This window comes from Heterobasidion irregulare (assembly GCF_000320585.1).
Source record: "Heterobasidion irregulare TC 32-1 unplaced genomic scaffold scaffold_08, whole genome shotgun sequence".
In the NCBI taxonomy this organism is placed as follows: domain Eukaryota; kingdom Fungi; phylum Basidiomycota; class Agaricomycetes; order Russulales; family Bondarzewiaceae; genus Heterobasidion; species Heterobasidion irregulare.
The window spans coordinates 1,928,606-1,946,457 of NW_009258204.1; the positions used below are offsets into that span (position 1 = coordinate 1,928,606).

The 17,852-nt window shown below is 52.0% G+C and overlaps 8 protein-coding genes across 8 annotated transcripts; 4 read left to right on the top strand and 4 right to left on the bottom strand.

Annotated features, from left to right (window-relative positions):
* Positions 1–386: 386 nt before the first annotated feature.
* Positions 387–2,578, bottom strand: HETIRDRAFT_453710 (uncharacterized protein; the record flags this gene model as incomplete). The annotated part of the gene is made up of 2 exons (XM_009551208.1): positions 387–1,093; positions 1,288–2,578. The coding sequence occupies 2 exons, from the start codon at positions 2,576–2,578 to the stop codon at positions 387–389; spliced, it is 1,998 nt and encodes a 665-aa protein (XP_009549503.1).
* A 273-nt stretch (positions 2,579–2,851) lies between these two features.
* On the top strand, positions 2,852–5,906 carry HETIRDRAFT_420408 (uncharacterized protein; the record flags this gene model as incomplete). The annotated part of the gene is made up of 5 exons (XM_009551209.1): positions 2,852–3,046; positions 3,418–3,477; positions 3,530–5,140; positions 5,212–5,338; positions 5,398–5,906. 5 exons carry the CDS (start codon positions 2,852–2,854, stop codon positions 5,904–5,906), a joined length of 2,502 nt encoding a protein of 833 aa, XP_009549504.1.
* A 1,467-nt stretch (positions 5,907–7,373) lies between these two features.
* Positions 7,374–8,461, bottom strand: HETIRDRAFT_428870 (uncharacterized protein; the record flags this gene model as incomplete). The annotated part of the gene is made up of 5 exons (XM_009551210.1): positions 7,374–7,454; positions 7,512–7,575; positions 7,637–8,065; positions 8,120–8,196; positions 8,261–8,461. 5 exons carry the CDS (start codon positions 8,459–8,461, stop codon positions 7,374–7,376), a joined length of 852 nt encoding a protein of 283 aa, XP_009549505.1.
* A 285-nt stretch (positions 8,462–8,746) lies between these two features.
* Positions 8,747–9,502, bottom strand: HETIRDRAFT_324168 (uncharacterized protein; the record flags this gene model as incomplete). The annotated part of the gene is made up of 5 exons (XM_009551211.1): positions 8,747–8,944; positions 9,003–9,139; positions 9,199–9,284; positions 9,358–9,418; positions 9,472–9,502. 5 exons carry the CDS (start codon positions 9,500–9,502, stop codon positions 8,747–8,749), a joined length of 513 nt encoding a protein of 170 aa, XP_009549506.1.
* Positions 9,503–10,575: 1,073 nt separating this feature from the next.
* HETIRDRAFT_49849 (uncharacterized protein) lies at positions 10,576–11,242 on the top strand (the record flags this gene model as incomplete). The annotated part of the gene is made up of 3 exons (XM_009550463.1): positions 10,576–10,632; positions 10,689–10,821; positions 10,881–11,242. The coding sequence occupies 3 exons, from the start codon at positions 10,576–10,578 to the stop codon at positions 11,240–11,242; spliced, it is 552 nt and encodes a 183-aa protein (XP_009548758.1).
* Positions 11,243–12,352: 1,110 nt separating this feature from the next.
* On the top strand, positions 12,353–13,531 carry HETIRDRAFT_324241 (uncharacterized protein; the record flags this gene model as incomplete). Its single annotated transcript, XM_009551212.1, has 7 exons — positions 12,353–12,444; positions 12,497–12,598; positions 12,646–12,691; positions 12,750–12,833; positions 12,895–13,029; positions 13,082–13,279; positions 13,334–13,531. 7 exons carry the CDS (start codon positions 12,353–12,355, stop codon positions 13,529–13,531), a joined length of 855 nt encoding a protein of 284 aa, XP_009549507.1.
* Positions 13,532–13,583: 52 nt separating this feature from the next.
* HETIRDRAFT_420415 (uncharacterized protein) lies at positions 13,584–14,230 on the bottom strand (the record flags this gene model as incomplete). The annotated part of the gene is made up of 3 exons (XM_009551213.1): positions 13,584–13,999; positions 14,053–14,103; positions 14,155–14,230. 3 exons carry the CDS (start codon positions 14,228–14,230, stop codon positions 13,584–13,586), a joined length of 543 nt encoding a protein of 180 aa, XP_009549508.1.
* Positions 14,231–14,463: 233 nt separating this feature from the next.
* Positions 14,464–17,843, top strand: HETIRDRAFT_478665 (uncharacterized protein; the record flags this gene model as incomplete). Its single annotated transcript, XM_009551214.1, has 14 exons — positions 14,464–14,789; positions 14,862–15,015; positions 15,075–15,159; positions 15,211–15,295; positions 15,345–15,432; positions 15,485–15,587; positions 15,646–15,758; positions 15,847–16,034; positions 16,109–16,503; positions 16,552–16,691; positions 16,745–17,013; positions 17,076–17,205; positions 17,262–17,492; positions 17,629–17,843. The coding sequence occupies exons 1-14, from the start codon at positions 14,670–14,672 to the stop codon at positions 17,841–17,843; spliced, it is 2,316 nt and encodes a 771-aa protein (XP_009549509.1). The 5' UTR covers positions 14,464–14,669.
* Between the last annotated feature and the right edge of the window lie 9 nt (positions 17,844–17,852).

The following is a 17,852-nucleotide window of genomic DNA, read 5'->3' on the forward strand; positions in this document are numbered from 1 at the left end:
CGCACGGCCTCCAAAAACGCATCGAGCGAGCGCGTGAGAAAATAGCAGCAGCAGCAGCAGCAGCGGTGAGAGGAGACAGGCAGAGCTGGAAGTTATGGTACAAGCGGCGATCGAGAGTTTCGTTCTCGACGGACCGAGGGGAAGCGTGGGGCATGAGAGCCAGAGAGAGACCAGAGCACGAGCGAGCGCAGACGCGGCAGAGCAACGAAGCGAGACTTGGAAAGAGCAGGGTAGCGAGAGCGAGAGACAGAGCACGGCGAGCACGGCCGGTCGACAAGAAAAAGCACCCAGAAAAAAGCAGAGCACGAGATCCCCGAAACCGAGAAAAAGAAACGCGTCACAGCGAAGAATAAAACGAAAATGAAAAACGAAAAATCCCGACGCGGTCAAGGCCCCCTTCTGCTTCCGTCTCTCGCGACCGACAGCGGCTCCTCGTCGCTCTCGCCGCTCTCGACGCCGATAGCCACGTCCTCCGCCTCGCGCGCCCTTACTGCCCGCCGGCGCACGTGCCTCTCCACCACCACCTCGGTCTCCCTAGACCTAGACGACAGACAATCGAGCGGGTCGTCGCTCTCGTCGCTCCCGACGTCGATATCCATAGCCGCGATCTCCGCCACGCGCTTCCTCACCGCCCGCGACATCGGCATCGGCATCGGCCTCGTCCCCGCCCGCCTGCGCACGCACCGCTCCACTGGGGCCCCGTTCTCCCTGAACCTGGACGACAGACAATCGAGCGGGTCATCCGACACCGTGACGTCCTCATCCCCGTCATCCGCGAGCACGGGCGCCTCCTCTGCGGGCGCGAGCGCGGGCTCCGAGCTCGTCCGCGCGAGCACGGGCGCGCGCGCGGGCCGGATCGTCCCCGAGCGCGTGCGCGTCGTCGTCGCGGTCGTGATCAGCGGCGCGGACACGTTGTTCGCGGATATATGCGCGTAGTCCGAGGCGCGGATCGTGCCTGCGCGGGTGCGGTTGCGCCGGTGGCCCAGGTCCTTCTGAGCGCGGCCTTGCGCGGGCTCGTCGCCCGCGAGCGCGGAGCTGTCTAGCGAGCGAGACCGGTTGAGCGCGCCGTTCGAGGTCGACGTCGGGGGTGGGTCTGTAAGGGGTAAGGCTGAGATTCTGGGAGCTCGGGGAACGATAGGATGTTAATTTGGACCGCGGGAGGACGCGGATGCGTCCGCCGCTCATGACTGCACACGGGGGTGCGGTGGCAGACGCATATAGGCGCATGGGGACACGCATATGGCGCGTAAAGAAACGGAACAATCAGCATCGCGCGGTCAAACTTACCGAAGAAGCCCATGGAGACCAGCATTCCGCTGAGTTCCTCGGCGATAGGGCTAGAGCATGGCGTCGCGACGACTTCAGGAGCAATGCCGTCCGCCATGTCGAAATGGCCGAGGTGCGATCCCGGAATACTCCTTGATACGACCGTGTCGGTCAAGGACATGGAAGAAAGAGAATCTTCATAAGATTTTGAACGTTGATGAGACAGCGGGGCGGTGGTCGAGTCGACAAAGGACGACGAAAAGATGCTATTTTTGCTGTAGTGAATGTACGTGCGCCGAGGGGGCTGTTCGGGACTTGTATTGACATCTGCCATCACGACGTCCTCTCCTGCATTCCTGTCGCGCATCTCGGGAGTGTTCGGCGCGCTCGGAGTCCCTTCGTCGTGAGCGAGTCGAAACGCCCTTTTCTTTGACACCGGAGTCGACGTCCTCAGGGGGAAATCGCGGTAAAATGATTCGGTGCTGAAACTCCAGTCCGGTTGCGGTGTTCCAGGAGGCATGGCGTCGACGAGAAACGGGCCTTGAGTCAGAGCCCTGGCGGGGCGAAACCAGTCGTCGTCTGAGATCTGGTCAAGCAAGTACGCTGTGGAGGCCTCGGGACCAGAGGGACAGCGTGCATGATGCACAGGTTTGCCGACGCGAACAGACGAGGCCTGCGTCCGAGATTGCACGGTGCTAGAATGGTCCACAGGGCGAGAATCAGAGAGGGTGCGAGACTTTGCATGTAGATTCTTCCTTAGTTTTTTCTTCCCCGGAGAACTTGTCTTTGATCCGGGGCGACTATGGAAAGGAGATGCGAGCCCATCCAAGATATTTGAATTTTCTTTTAATTTGCGAGAGCTGGTCCGAGCAAGCTTGTGGCGAGAAACAGGCATCGGAGAGAATTGTTCTGGTAAGACAGAGCGGCGAGATCGAGAGCGCGAGACATGTGGAGAAAGGGGAGCGTTGGCAGGCGTCTTGAACTGATCAAAGAGACTACCATTCCTGCTCGTGATGGGGATAATGTAGTCGCGAGACAGATTCGGAAGCGTGATGCTGTCTAGATCCGCGGTAACGTCCGAGTCCTGTTTGTGTCTTTTCGAGTTGTGTTCTACCTCGAGAGGATCCAAAGCTACGGGCGCAGTAGGCTGTCGCGCTCTTTTTTTCATTCGACGCCACATTTCTTGCAGTGTGACATCGTCCTTTTCTGGTGCTTTTAGCGGAGACGAAGACGACGCCCTAGACTGTCGAAGGCGTGGCTTTCGGTGCGAGTACGTCGTGGACGGCGGTCTCTGCAACTGTTTCGTCGCCATTCTTGAGACGCAAAGAAGGAAGCGAGGGACTCCGACCAAGAAACCGAAGGGACGAGTAAGAGACGTCGAAAGGGACGACCACGTGACTGAATTACATCAGCCCTCTTCGTCAGAGGGTGGCGCGTCTTGAATGCAACCAACTGATCGACCGACCCTCTTCCTTCCTCCCTCCACGTCGTCGTAGCCTTCGTTGGTTCTCTCCATACATTTCAGCTTTATTGGCTGCTGGTCTCTCGTTTCTGTTTATCTATACTGCCTTTCTCGTAGGCCGTCATGGTCGTGGCTCGCAAAGCACCAGCTGCCCCACTGTCACCTGCCTCTCGTACAAACTCCTCGCACCTCGTTCCGCGCTCTGCTGCGACAAAAAGCAAGCTCGGACAGGGCACGACCATTGCCTCCGATCTGTCCGCCGCTCTAGCAAACGGACAGAACGCCGACCGCGACTCCAAGGGGAGCTCGCGTGATAACGTGAGTGCTCCCATTCTCCATTTTCTCTTCTTCTTCTCGGAGTAGCGAGTGGCTCTACCCTCGTGCCCGCTGCGCAAGGGCGCACATGTGCTTGAAAAATCCTCCAAAGTGTGGGGGCCGACAGGAACGGAACGACGCGTGACATTTTAGTGATACCGTTATAAAACTACACGACCGCTGACTGTCTCAACCGAGTGATGCCTTTTCACTGAAGACAATGCCGCTCATGTTTGGTAGAGTATCGACTGCACCATCTCATAGGCGGATTGCTCCTAGCTTCGACTTCGTGCCTAGGGCGCATTGCAGCTCAGGCGTCCTTTCCTGCTTCTCTTATTGTGCTTAATGGGGCATTCTGCTGATCATGCAATCAGGATGATGCCTCCAAGAAAACGAAGGGAAAGTCGAAACAGAAAACAAAGAAAGGGGGCAAGGTTCGCTGCCTTTTCATCTTCCTGCATCATTACCCATTGACATCGCCATCAGAAACCCAAGGGACGCGCAGGCCTTGCCGATGTCCTTCTTCGATATCTCCTCCTTTTCTTCACCATCTACACGCTCTCTGTTTGCCCCAACGACGCCAAACTTGAATCTTCCGTCTGCCGTGGTCTGTCTGAATATCGCCGCCTCATCCTCGAGCCTTACGTGTTTCCTGCCATTAATACCGCTCTCGCACATCCTTCCATTGCTCCGCATGTTCAGCGCGTGAAGCCCTACACCGATCGTGCTATACAGATCGCTATGCCGATTGCATTGCGCACTCATTCCGAGTGGACCAACCGCGTCGTACCGCAGTGGAATCAACGTGTCGTACCTCAGTGGGAGAAGCGTGTTGTGCCTCAATGGAACAAGCATGTGGTCCCTCAGTGGGAGCAACATGTCGTGCCTCAGTACCTCCGCGTGACCTCACAGGTCGAGCCATACCTAACAGCGATTGAGCATCAATACGAGGCCAAGCTAGGACCTTATCTGCGCTCGGCCATTCATAACACCAATAGGCTCCAGCGTGCTACACAGCCCTATGTTATTCTAGCGGCGCAGAAGTCCTACTCGGGCTACCAGATCGCTAAGCCTTATGCTGTCCCTCTCTGGGAACGCGTCAAGGCATTGGTAAAACATCTCCTCATGCTATTGCGTATTCAGCGCCGCAAGTTTGTTGATCCTCACGTGGCGAAAATCTGGGCTCGGATGCAGGAACTCAGTAGTGGAATCCCAAATGGTGATATCCCCGTCCCATCCGCTGTTGAGCAAGTCCCGCCTGCGCCTGCCTCTGTACCTAGCCCTTCTTCGGCGGAGCCAGAAGCCTCCGAGCCTGTGGGATCTACTCCGGTGGTCATCATCCCTACTGCCGGTTCTCCATCGACATCATCAATCGATCATTCTGCTATCACCGAGTCCGCCGTTGCCCCAGAACGCATCGAAACAGTAGAGTCTGCCGCGTCCGTTATTCTCCAATCTGTACACACAGGCGCCCCGGTCGTGTCGGAGACTCTTGAACCTTCTTCTACCTCCTCGCTGGACCCTACCCCGTCGTCATCTTCCGTCCCTTTGGCTCCGCCTATCACCAATGATCTCGATGAGTTTGACATTGATGCGTTTGCCGCCGATCTCGGACTGGATAACGAGGAAGACGCCGTTCCTGACGAGCAAGAAGCCGTGCACGAGGAGGTCGAGACAGAGGAAGAGAAAGCGGAGCGCCTTCGTGTGCATAAGGAGGAAGTTGCCGAGAAACGGCGTAAGCTCATGGCACGGCATACTCAATGGGAGGACGATTTGGAAAAAATGATCAAAGAGAAAAAGAAGGCTGTCCGCAAGTCCCTTGTCGCGCTCCGCAAAGCCGCAACCGCCGAACTGAAATCCTCCAAGGATATCAAGGGGAGCATCGATGGCCTGGTGGTAGAAGCCGAGAAGTTCCTGAAAGGTGCCGAAGCTTACCTGAAGAACCTCAGGAAGGACTCGAGGACGCAGCAGGACAAGCTCACTTTGTGGTCGAAGGTCGTTGAGAAGGTCGATGCGAAATTCAATGATCGTCTTCAAGAGACTGAAGTTACGGTCAACGACTGGTATAACAAGGCTCTGAGCAGCGAAGAAGAAGAGGTACAGGCGTTGACACATCAGCCATCTCTAACGCATCTAATGTCTTGTTCCTTGTCTTTGTTCTCTAATAGGTAGTGAAGGCGGCTGCTGAGGTCAGGGATCTCGCTGACCGCGCACAGGCAGACATCGGTCTCGACTACGCTTGGCTAGATGATGTAACATACCAGGACTGGCAACGCTATCACGACCTCCTTAAGCGTGAGCATCGCGAGTCTGGCTCACCTCGGCTGCATCCTCACCAATTTGATTCATCACAGAAAGCGATAACTTCACGGTGCATATACAATCTGTCCAAAACGGTTCGCATCCTTCGCCGCCCATCAACCCCGTGCAGCCAGCCCTTGAGGAGCTTGAGTCGGAAGTAAAGGATATCATCGCCGGCTTTGAGACACGACTTCGTCGCATCAAACGCAGCGGTGATCGTGCTTTCGGCGGTGAAGTTCCGGAGGATGCACATTCAGATGAAGATGTATTGGATGGGGACGTGGGAGCGGCGAAGGAGCCATTGGTATCCATTCTGCCTGTCCCCTCGGATCGAGGTGAGGTGAAAGAGGCAGTGCTCAATGTGATCGGTCGTGGTAAGGAGGAGGTTGAGGAGGCACTAGCGCGCGCGCAAGCCTTGCTAGGCTACAAGAACGTACCCGAGGAGCAAGCGAATAGCGCTAAGAAGGTCGCGAGCAGCATAGCTCGTGAAGTGGAGGCGCAGGCGCAGTCTGACGTGCCGGTATCGTCTGCCATTACACCACCCGTTCGTGAGGAGCTGTGAGAGTGATAAATTGTGATGCGTTGCCATCTGCGCCTTGATTGGGTTCGCGCTATTTGTGAGTCTCGTCTTTTCCTTGTCCACGACACAGAGTGGGTCTATAGTTGTCAGGCACGTTTTGACTTGCCTGCTTGGGACTCCGTTACAGAAACCTATTTTTGTTGGACGTATTTTCTCCCTAAAGTCTATGCGCATGCTTATACGTTGCTCTCCATGGTTATCAATTCCTCGACTGCCAGTACTCTCGTACATGTCACCATGTCTCAGCTGTGGTTAGTCAAACACGCTAGTCAATGCCAGATGTCTTCCACCTTCGGATCCGTCTAGTCCATCAGGTTCCGTCGTTGCCGTGTGCAGTTACAATCTAATCATCATCACAGCTTTTGACGGGAACAGGACAGAGCCTGGGATTATCCTGCCTGTAGCTTCAGTTGATGAATCAGATGCTCACCGTGTACCCAAGCTTCGGCCAGCGCCTGATATGCGTCCTGGCGCTCGCCTCGCACGCGCATACTAATATGTCTTGAAACGCCAGTCCTGTCTTCACCACACAGTGTGCTTTCGCAACGCATGGCCACTCGCTGAGCTCACGCGGCCGGGCGCTCGGAACTGACGGCATCAGTGTGTCTCCATGGACGACATCACGTTCAATCGAAGAAACATGTAAGTATGTACGCGCTTTTCGGACCAGGTTTGGCATGTCAAAGTCAGTGGTTCATTTGGGGGCATGCGATGCTGAAAGCTAACGCGTTATGATTGATATTTTATCATGCTACTGCCAAGAACCACTCTGCTTCGTCTTTCATCGCGGCGACATCAAGAGCGCTTTGCGGGCTATTGCGTGTAATAAATAGCATTGTTCCCTTTGGTTACGATTCTATACGTCTTCGTCATTGATCGGGAGCATGTTTCGCTGAGCCGTCCGCGACATCGCCCATAGGCTCAAGAATAGAACTGCTCGCAATATCGGGTTTCTTGGACGCACAAGAGATGTGTAACTACACTGGAGACATCTAGCGTTCCAGCTGATCGGTGCCTCAACCCGACAACTCGAAGGATGCCAAATGAGGGAAAACAAGACGGAATGTTTGAGAACAAGCTCATAGTGCTGAACTGAAACCATCAGTAGCAGGCTCGGAAATATATACAGCTCGCCAATGCATGGCGAACCTAACCTACACAAGCCACTGAGAGTCACCGGCATTAACCAAGAACGAACATCGTATAACGCTCCATGAGCTTCTCATCGCGCCTGACTCAGGTACAGTAGTTGTCGTACTGCGGATGCCTATGTAAATATCAGTGACACATGTCCAGAGAGGCTGAACATGGGAGTTCTTTGATTTATCTATCAGCTTTGAAAGCATAGTGGAGCGAATCGTCGAGGCGAAAAAAAATGAATCAGCAAGGCAAGAATATCAGAATACAAAAAATTGAAGTGTACAAAGGGGAAGCATGAGACCGGCTATGTCAAGCTTGATCGGAGCCGGCATTTTCGTCAGATAATTCGCTGTGCTTCCAGCGCAAATTTGACTCGTAAAATTGTATCATCTGTCGTACAAAGCCGTCGGTGAAGGGATATCTAGCGTTCATTCCTCAACAACGTACCTTCTGCGGGAATTTTTCGTTGCAAATTGAGGACACCTCTTTGCAAGGCTCCGCATTCTTTTTCCTGACAGTCAGAATAAAGCGCGTTTTAACACCAGTTTCAAGGCAGAATATGACGGACTCACAGCTTGAAAAACACTATGAGATCGTCGCCCGACTTCTCAACAGTTTCAATTTTTGCGACGAGGTCCTCCCAGCTGGTCAAATCCCTATACTTCTTGATGGTGCTTGGCACAATTGGATCTTTCTCATTATTATCAACAGGAGTAGATGCCTTTCTGGCCTTGGCCGACCCGTTCGTCTTCGCTTTCTTCTTGACTCTAGCGCGCTCATCTTCTTCATCCTCTGAGTCGACCTTGCTCTTTCGTGGTCTGCCTCTCCCACGCTTCTTAGTAGAGGTCGATTCGTCGTCGGAAACCCTTTCATCGACGATAGACTTCCGGCCTGCACGACCGACAGATGCAGACGGCTTTACATCCGACTTGCGCGCCGTCCTACCCTTATTCTCCTTTGACTTCTTGGACCAGAATGCCTCAATAAGATCGTGTGCGTTCCTGACAGGCATATGCGTCAGTATACAAGGGAATCGCGCACATGTACGAACTGACCTGGCATCTTCCTCATCAACCCAGCTGTTGTCTTCCTCCTTGAAACCCTTCCATTTAACCAAGTACCCCATCCTTCCCTGGTATCATAGACGTCGCGTTGAAGCTGGAAAGACGCGCCAAACCCGAATCAAAGAGACACACCTGCGGGAACACGCCATTTTTGGCGTCCAAGATCTGCTCAATCTCGTACTCTGGCTCATCATCCTCTTCGCCGTTACCTTCTCGGGCTTCTTCCTCGTTGTTGCTTTCTTCCCCAGTGGCGGTATTTCTGTTGGTCTTGGAGGAGTGCTTAACCTCATCTGACTCCCCTTCACTCTCAGAAGCCAATTGGGCACGAGCCATGACGAATTATGATGAACAGTGGGGTCAACGAGGTAGTGGCTGAGCGCGACGTGACAGCGTGTTGACTGGTGGCTTCAACAAAGCCTCCCCGTGGGAATACCGCGATTCAAGCCCCCGGCCACCTCAAAAACACCACAAGAGACATGTTCTTGAATCTCGTCTCAGATCTCAGCAGCAAGGATGCGATAGGATTACACCCAACGAATCATGGGTGAAAAATTTTGACAAAATGATTGGTGAAAAGCTGATAGAACAAGTCGGATATACTACACACAACAACCCATATCAATCCCGTCGGCGAGATGGGCTCGCACTCCGTCCCCGGCCTTCACGGCCTCCTCTACCCTTCTTGGGACCAGAAGGTGGAGGACGAACAAAGGCGTAGTCGCATTGAAGGGTTTGTTCCAACAGCGTGGTTCCAGAGGCGCCATCAATGGCGGCCTGTGCTTCCGCCATGGTCTCGTACTCCACCAACGCATAGCCCTGAGCCATGTGTGAGCCATTGACGGAGAGTAGCACAGACCAGGGCAGTAGTGCGTACCTTCACGTAACCGGTTCTCCGATCCAAGTTCAGATGAAGGTTTTTTATCTCCCCGAATTCAGCAAACTTCTCCGTCACATCATCTTCGGTAGCTTCCTCATGGACATTTGTTACAAGCACGATCCAACCCTCAACAGCTAAGAGACATACACGATGTCAGTACTTGATCAGAGACATGAAAGTGACCGGGACTCACAACGTGCTGCTCGTGTGTCCGCATCTCTCGCTTGAGTGGTCTCGACACGGTCGTATGTCTGTTCTGAGGTGGCACCTTGTCCGTTGCTGCCTGGAAAGCCCAAACCCAAATAAAAGTCATCAGGTTCCCGGGAACTGAATACATCATAGATCCGGGGACTTGCCAGTAGAATTTTGAAACCCGCGCCCTCTCTTCCTGACAGGTCCACCTCCTGCAGCCACTAATGAGTTTAAATTAGCTAAAACACTCGCTGGGATAGCACTGAAAATGCACCTTCATCAATGTTCATTTCATCGTCAGACATGATGGTTGTCTGGACGTTAAGTGGGGAACGGATCGTATGGTGAATGTACTGCTCTGGCCGACTTCGAATCTCCAGCTTCGTTCAGATTGGATTATATAAGCAGATGTGACGTAACTGTCACAGACTCATCTGATTTTGTCCTGAAGTACTACCTAACTAAACTGACTATATATGTCGAACAATCATAGTTCATGAGGCATGATGAGCTCGCTCAGCTATTGTTGTCGTACGTCGAACAGCAGTTTGTTGCCATAGGTTGGTCCAGGTACCCGCATCACGGACCAATGTTTGTTCAGCCGCGATTACGTTCTGGAAAAAGCCTGTTTAAGGCGAGTCTGGCCGACCATTTTGGAGCAAATCATTAAAAAATAACAGCATCATGCCTACAGATAGTCCTCCGTCTGCCGTGTCACCATCTTGTTCTCTGCATCTACGGCTGATTGCCCTGTGTCGATATATTTTGTGGTGATTTTGTGCCAGTTGCCTCCTTCATCGACTCCTGTTCCTGAGTTTACACAACTCGGTTTCATACATCAAAGGCAGTTCTGTTTTTTTGATGCATCCACTACCCGATGAAAGTCTACACCTCTCTGATACTTGTCACTCGTCCCTGAAGCGCGCGACTCTGTACTTGAACTCTCGTCCCATCTCGCTCCGAGTTACATCATACATGCCTCGCCCTAGGCGCTGTACGCAATGGATAGCCTCGTGGGCTGCGCATCGGGGGAGAGGCTAATTGGACTAATCTTGATCTCAGCGCATCCGCTTGCTCCATCACGAATGGATCACAACGGTCCCTGATTTTATGTTGACTCTCCAGAGCCCGGGTGTCCTTATTTTCTTGTCGCTAGACGTCACTACTCCGGACTGCTTTCTAACACAGGTGAGAACTAAATAGTGATTTCTGAATGTTTAGGAAAATCAACTCCGCCATCCATCGGAATAAAAGCTGGCATGGTCCAGCTAAGGCCTCTAATTACATTCGCACCACCCTCTCACTTCTTCCCTAAGCCATGAGCACCAACATCCCTCTCATCAGCCATCCCTGTGCGGTCTGCTGCCAGCCAACTTCTATGTGGTGCAGTCGTTGCCAGAATGCTTGGTACTGCTCCCCGGAACACTTGAACAGCGTATGCGCCACTTTTTGGCTTATGACCCTGGCGCTTACCCTCATCTCCCTTCTAAGGACTGGCCGCGTCACCGACGTGAGTGTGTGCCGGCAGCTTCGACGCATCAACAGTACAATGTCATTGCCACGCCGCCGCCGGCCCAACCTCAACTTATCACTGTGTCCGCTATTCTATTTGCTCCTGAAGAAGGTTGGCATTGAATCCACTCTTCCCGTAACTTTCTTTTCTGACCTCTTCCCACAAAACAGAGCGCCCTCGAATAATCACCATCAACTGTCAGCCCACACAAACACCTGCGCAGGGTATTTGTCCCACTCCACTCGTGTCACAATACTTTCCAGGCGGCCAGACTGGCAGTGTTGTGTTGACACAAGGTCTCAACGGCGAGCCCCTAAGATTCCCGTTGCAAGTTTGGTACTCTCCAGTTGCTTTGTCCTCCAATACACCTATCAATCGGGCCATCTATCGCATAACATCTGGCGCTGCAGCAAAAGCTTGGTGTGGATCAGTCATTGTGCTGAAATATAACGGATCACGGAGACAAGGGTACTCAGACGCCGGGTCAAACGACTTGCCCGCTTTATCTGCTTATTTCCTCGCCTACAAATGATACCACGTAAGTCACCAACTTACCTGATATTTCGCTTCTCCAGTGGCTCACCCCTTTTCATCGTAGCTGCTTTGTTATGTTATGAGACTCTGTTATTTATAATGCTGTTGTATCCTTGATAGACTATATATCCTTCACTATGGTCCTATGACTTCTCACATGCCATTCTGCCTACTGCCTAGCGCCAAATCTGACAAAGCTTACTGCTACCGCCGGGATCCCTGCCATTTCTGGCATCGTACGTATCCAAAGTAGGGGCGCACAGCTTTCTTATATTTAACCGTTGATCAGTTTCGCATCTGCAAGCCGGATTTCGGTAATCATCGACGGTGTAAACCGAAAGTACAATGAGCCTCTCCTGTAACAGTATGTCAGCTTTTAGACAAATTCAAGCATTCAAGACACTCATGAGTTTACGTCCGAAATTCATTGACACCGCGGTACGTTCGAAGTCCGATACCATTCGTGATCTCCCTCAGGGTTGTCAGCAAGTCTGATTGACGACAAGTAGCTGCCCATGGGCGACATATGAATGCTTAGGATAGATGCCGCCAATATTCCGGCCAACCCTGTCACACGTTGGAAAAAAAACACCAACGTTCAGATAATGAATCTGCCATTGACTACCATGTGAAGTTTCGATACTTTTGAATTGCTACCATTTGACCGTCCCAATACCATGTTATCGAACCTTGTATATTACCCAAGATTGCCTTGTTCGTTGCTGTGACACTGCTTTCATCCTATAGGACTTGACGAGCTCATCATCTCTACGTTTGGCATGTGTTTCGTACGTTTCGTTGAGAAGGTAACAAACCCATCTATAAAGAACTTTGATTCATCAACTCGATTCTCCATGAAACGTATCACGGATGGGGCTTGCCGGCCGGCGACCGACCGCGCCACACTCGTGGAACGCCGAAACAAACTTTGCAGTTCGGAACTCCGTTCAACCTCGACTTCCAGGCTGCGAGCGCTCACGTCGATCGCAGACGCTCAAGAGTGTCCGACAGTATCATGGTAGACTTTACATCGTTCCCCTCTAGTTCCGGACTTCTGCACACGGCCGGGTCCGCGAATCTCCATCCTGATATGACAGACGACGCGTACATGAACGTCGATCTCGACGATGACTTCGAAATGAATCCATCGAAACTAACGTGTCCTGGTGAACCACTGACATCCTCTCAGGCATTCATGCGGTAGGTTTCATGCTTGAGCATCCGCCCTCTGCTATTTTACACCGCATTTTAGTGGCCACGGAACGTATGTGGAAGATGATGAAGTGATCGCGTCAGTGGCTGGTGTCGTTGAACGCGTCAACAAGCTAGTAACGGTACGTGCGATGCGGACGAGGTAAGCTAAGCAGACCGAAATTTTTCTGTCACGCTCATGTCAAACAGGTATAATCCCGAGGTCGGAGACCTCGTCGTGGGCCGCATCAGCGAGGTAAGACAATGATCCTGCTACTACATGTTTCGCTAAGCATCCGACGTCTATGGTGCAGGTCCAGCCAAAACGATGGAAGGTTGATGCTAACTCGCGCCAAGACGCTGTCTTGATGCTGTCTTCCGTGAACTTACCTGGTGGAGTCCAAGCACGTCGACCCCTTCAATTTTCGCAATGTGATTTTGACTGACATCGGACATCAGCGGCGAAAGCTAGAAAGCGACGAATTGCAAATGCGCAACTTTTTCGAAGAGGGTGATTTACTTGTCGCGGAAGTGCAAGCTTTCTTTTCCGACGGGGCGATGTCCCTCCACACCCGATCACTCAAGTACGGCAAGGTACGTGAGGCATGTAAAGATACCGCATCTACCTCACAAAAAATCATACAAGCTGCGAAACGGCCAATTGGTCACTATTCCGCCTGTGCTTGTCCGCCGCCTCAAATCCCACTTTGTCACCCTTCCCTGTGATGTTGACCTGATCCTCGGTCTCAACGGTTATATCTGGGTGAGCAAGCACGTCAAAGTGACTGAACAAGAAGGCGAGGAAGGATTCGATACGGAAGCTGTGTATTCGAATCGAAATGATGTAATTATGCCCTTTTGAAACAAACCTCCCAGAGACTTGCTTACGATTGTGTAGGAAATCGACAACGCGACCAGGATCGCTATATCCCGTGTGACGAACATCATTCGAGTTTTGGCAAATCACTCTGTGCCATTGACAGATACGGTTCTCTTGGAAGCCTACGAGTGGGCAGTCGAACATGACCTTAGTGTCAAGGATTTACTCCAAGAGGATGTTGGTGACTCCCTTGTTTCAAGTGTAATCTACAGATAATGTGTGAATGCTACTGGACAAAAGTCGCCTGCTCGAATGACCTATCCTCACTTTACCCACCTTCCTCGTCTCCCGCGTCATCACCATCCATTTCGTCTTCTTCATCGTCATCATTGTTCTCGTCGTTCTCGTTCTCATCATTTTCGTCGTCGACGTCCTCTTCTTCCATTGCCATGTCCCCGGGCACTTGTTGAGCAGTTTGGTGATGATTTGAGGCAGTCCCGCTCGCCATTTTTCGCGCTTGGGCGGCCTTTTCGGCTTCTTCCTTCTCATAATCTACAGGAAGTAATATATCGAGTGCGAGGTCCTTCCATCTCAGTGTGCCATTTGCTCCACCACCAGCATAGCCCATGTCCTCGAACAAGGCTCGAGACGCAGGGTCATATGGCACACGCGGCCGAGCAGCAGGGTGCTTGATGTTTGTGGGATCACCATACGGATAAGACGGGTGGACATGAGAGGGAAGAACTGTGAGGTCAAACATGAGATGAAGTGAATATGATCTCATTATGTGCACGAACTGTCTGAGTCGTCCGGATTTGGGGGGATCATGTGTGGTGGAATGTCCATCTCTACGATTCAAGTTGGTGGCAAAGCTGGTGAAACAAGACCAAAACACGCACCATCATCCGATAAGTCTCCCTTTAGATATTCCAAGGTCCCGACGGTGTCGATGACTTGTAGATCATTCGAAGTCATATGGAGGTAACAGAACGTGAGGTCCTGGTCTTCTGTATGAGCATATTGTTTGGAGCGGTAGATAGACTGCACAGACTGTCATGTTAGTGGAATTATTAAAGACCCAGCCGCCGTGCTCATATGGTAACGAGACTGAAACGACGCGTCTGTGGCGCAAGCTGTGAAGCATTGATTAGTCATGAAAAGAAGCATATGGTGGCCCAGCAACTTTTGTGATGCGATGATCACCGACGACCATCTGCAAACCCAGCTCTCATACTGGCCTGACGGATCGGCTAGCACAGTACTTCGCCACACCACTCAAGCATTGGCTCTGCATCTACGAAACGCCAAAGTGGTAAAGAGGCACTGAATCCACATCCTGATGCTCATTACTAGACGGACCCAGGCTCGAAACAGAGTTTAAGGCCAATTTTTTGAGGAAAGAGAGATACTGTAAATGACGGTGCACGACGCTCTCACCATTCCGGCCGCGGGCTCACAGCCTTCCATCAATTGTTTGCAATGGACAAATGATGGGCAAATTCTTTTCCTCACCAAAACAGCTATCTATATCATCGTACGTAGAGATATTGGCTTCGGTGATCGTACTTTGACCGGATGGCCTTTTGCAACCGAATTGCTTCGACAGACTCCTGACGCAGGTATCAACTTTGACTCTTCGTCGACAATCAAGGCCTCGAAAATGAACGATGATGCCGCTCCCACCAAGCCACTTTCCTTGTTTAGAACCATGATCGAGTACGACCGAATCATCGCTTGCCATTGGCCCGTCGATTCGCAAGGTACTTGCGAGCCAAATCAATTAATTAGGCACCTACTGATGAGATATGTCGTGTTGTAGAATGGAGTGCTGTGGTGCTGGGGTCACTGGACCTGGCCCTCCGGTCTGTTTCCGTTTCACCCAGTAATATAACCGCAGATGCCGGGTATGTATGCGCATGGGCGATCAGTTATTGATCTGATTGATTTCCATGTAGCTGTGTATTGGCAATCATCAATTCGAACTTGGAACTCTCATTGTGGGTTCCTTTGAAGAATCACCTGAACGGTAAATGGGTGAAGGTACTAATCTATATCCTATCGCTTGCACGCGAATGGCTAACATATGTAGCTTCAAGATGTTACGCCTTTTTTGAAATCTCTAGCGGCGACGAGCTCAACGTCCATGATGAGGAAAACTCTTCAGGCCCAGGCTACATGTGGGTCGATTTCACTTGCATCATTGTGTGTTAGTGCTGATGTCTCCTTTAGGTTCTGCGTGGTCGGCACAAAGCGACTTTGGAGTCATCCCTTCGCATTGTGATGGGTCACTTCTTGCCGTTGGCAACAAAGTGGGTTCGATAGTCTTGCTGAGGTAATTGGGAGGCATTCGTGGTTGCCGCCAATCTGGACATTGATGCGGCGCTACATAGGTTTCAGGAGAGCCAAACCGGGGCGCTTGAGCATGTCAACACAATCGACTTTACGGAGCAATGCATTACTGCCATTGCGTGGTCGCCGTGGAGATTATTGCGTCCCTATACATGTAGGCTCTTGTTCCAATCAATATTTATGAATTGTCTGCTATGTCTTGATCGCTTGATTGAGCTGACCGTTGTTCATCGGCGGTATAGGTAGCGCTCTCATAGCATGCAGCAGTTCTGACGGCTCTATTCTTCTTGCAAGCATCATGCAAACTCTTCGCACGGAAAAAACTTCAGAATCATTTGCACCTCGATATCGCATTGAGGTACAAACCCAGATTCTGGCTAAAAGACCCGAATCCGTCGATAAGCGAGGCATCACAGGTGTGACATGGATTGTGTTGCCTTCAAAAGAGGTCTGTTTATGGTCCTTTTTTAAGTTATTTTTGAATGAAACCTCCTGTTTTCTCAGGCGGTGCTCGTGTATTGCAAACCAGGAACAGTTCACTTGTGGTCAAACGTAGGGCTATGGTCTGGCTTGCGATCATTCAAGCTTCGGACCCAAAAGACATCCGCCGGTGCTTCTTCTCTCCATCCGGTGACTGGAATAACATACCACGACCCTCACGATTTTATCGTACTGTCCCTTTTTGACGGGTCTTTCCATGTCATTTACGAGGTATCATCGGAACCGACCTTGGAGACGCCGGTCAGTGGAATGGGCCCTGATCTGTCGTCCTGGGCGCTCTCTTCGTCGGCCCGTGCCGTATTTTTGCAGAGTGAGAAACAAGCGACAGAGGATGATATGGGTCGAATGAGTGGTATGATCTCTTATGACGAAGCATCAACAGTCGCTTGGGTCCATGAGTGAGCTAAAATCTTGCGAATCCGTGGACTTACCTCACGCCAGCCTAGATCCTGTTGCCCCTCGGATTTCAGCTACAAGCATGAGGCCAAACATGACAGCGTGTTCGTGGTGGCAGAAATGTGGACACCACCTGGAGACGATATGTTCATGGAGATGCTCTTGAACATCACCCGTAACTCGAGTGCCGGTATGGTCGAGGCTAGAACCAAAAAATGCTCATCATCTGACTAAAGCTGTCAGCTGCCGGTCATGCACCAATTCATATCCTCCGTCCTATTTTTCTCCATCTACAAAAAACGGGCAAAATATCTCAGCTACAGCTGCGCCTATTGGAGACTTTACGAGACCTCCCCGTTGATGAATCCACTTCGATCGCGATCCCACCGTTCACCAGGGAGTTCACCGCCGATGTCCGCACGGACTTTGGTCGGAGCCTCACACAGCATCTCTTCGGGTTCAACACTCTGCTCTCTTTGCGTCTACTTCTGGCAATCGCAGATTTCTGTTGGGTGACGTTTCGGTCACATGCTTGAGCTTGCGTCTGATAACTGATGGAAGAACGTTGTCGCAGAAATACGCTCCCAATCCTGAAGCACAGGGGAAATTTGGTTTGGTCGCTCAGTCCATACTGGAGTCGATATCCCATCGTGTCTTGCGCGCGTTAATCAGGCATCTTGCAGCGATCACAACCTTGCTTACCAGTACGCCAGCTCGCCGTCGTGTTTTATCCCTCTGCGTTGGCTGAAGCTGTGTGCAGAGCAGGACACATCTTTCCTGTTGCGGGTTGTGCTTCAATCGCTTCTCCCAGGTACCCCCGAGGACCTTTCAACCGAAGCACACCAGCTATCAAACACCGTCAATGCGCTGCTGCCGCCCGGCAATGATCAAGAAGGATCGTCTGGGCTGGAGGAAACATGCCCTGCTTGCGGCATAGAGGTTGCTCTGGACAACATCGCGAGCGCTCGGTGTGCCAACGGACATATGTGGGGTGCGTCAGTCATCAACGACATCTGTTTCGCGTGGCTGACCCACATAACATAACTCCCCGTCTTGACGCGTGCGCGATCGCTCCGCGTCATTCCCCCATGCTTCTCTCACCGGTTCCACATGCGTGCGCCGTGCAGCACGCTGCTCCATAACGTCGTTCATCCTCGCGACACCCATGGTGCGCACATGCGTCGGGTGCACCCGCAAGGCGTTCCTCCCGCCCGGACATCCGTCCGTGGCGGAGCGCCCCGCATGGCTCCCGCCCGCGGCGCAGAGCTGGGTCGTCGAGGCGCTTCTCGGCGCCGTCCGCCGCTGTCTCTTCTGCGGCAACAGCTTTGTCAGCCTAATATAACCGCCTCCA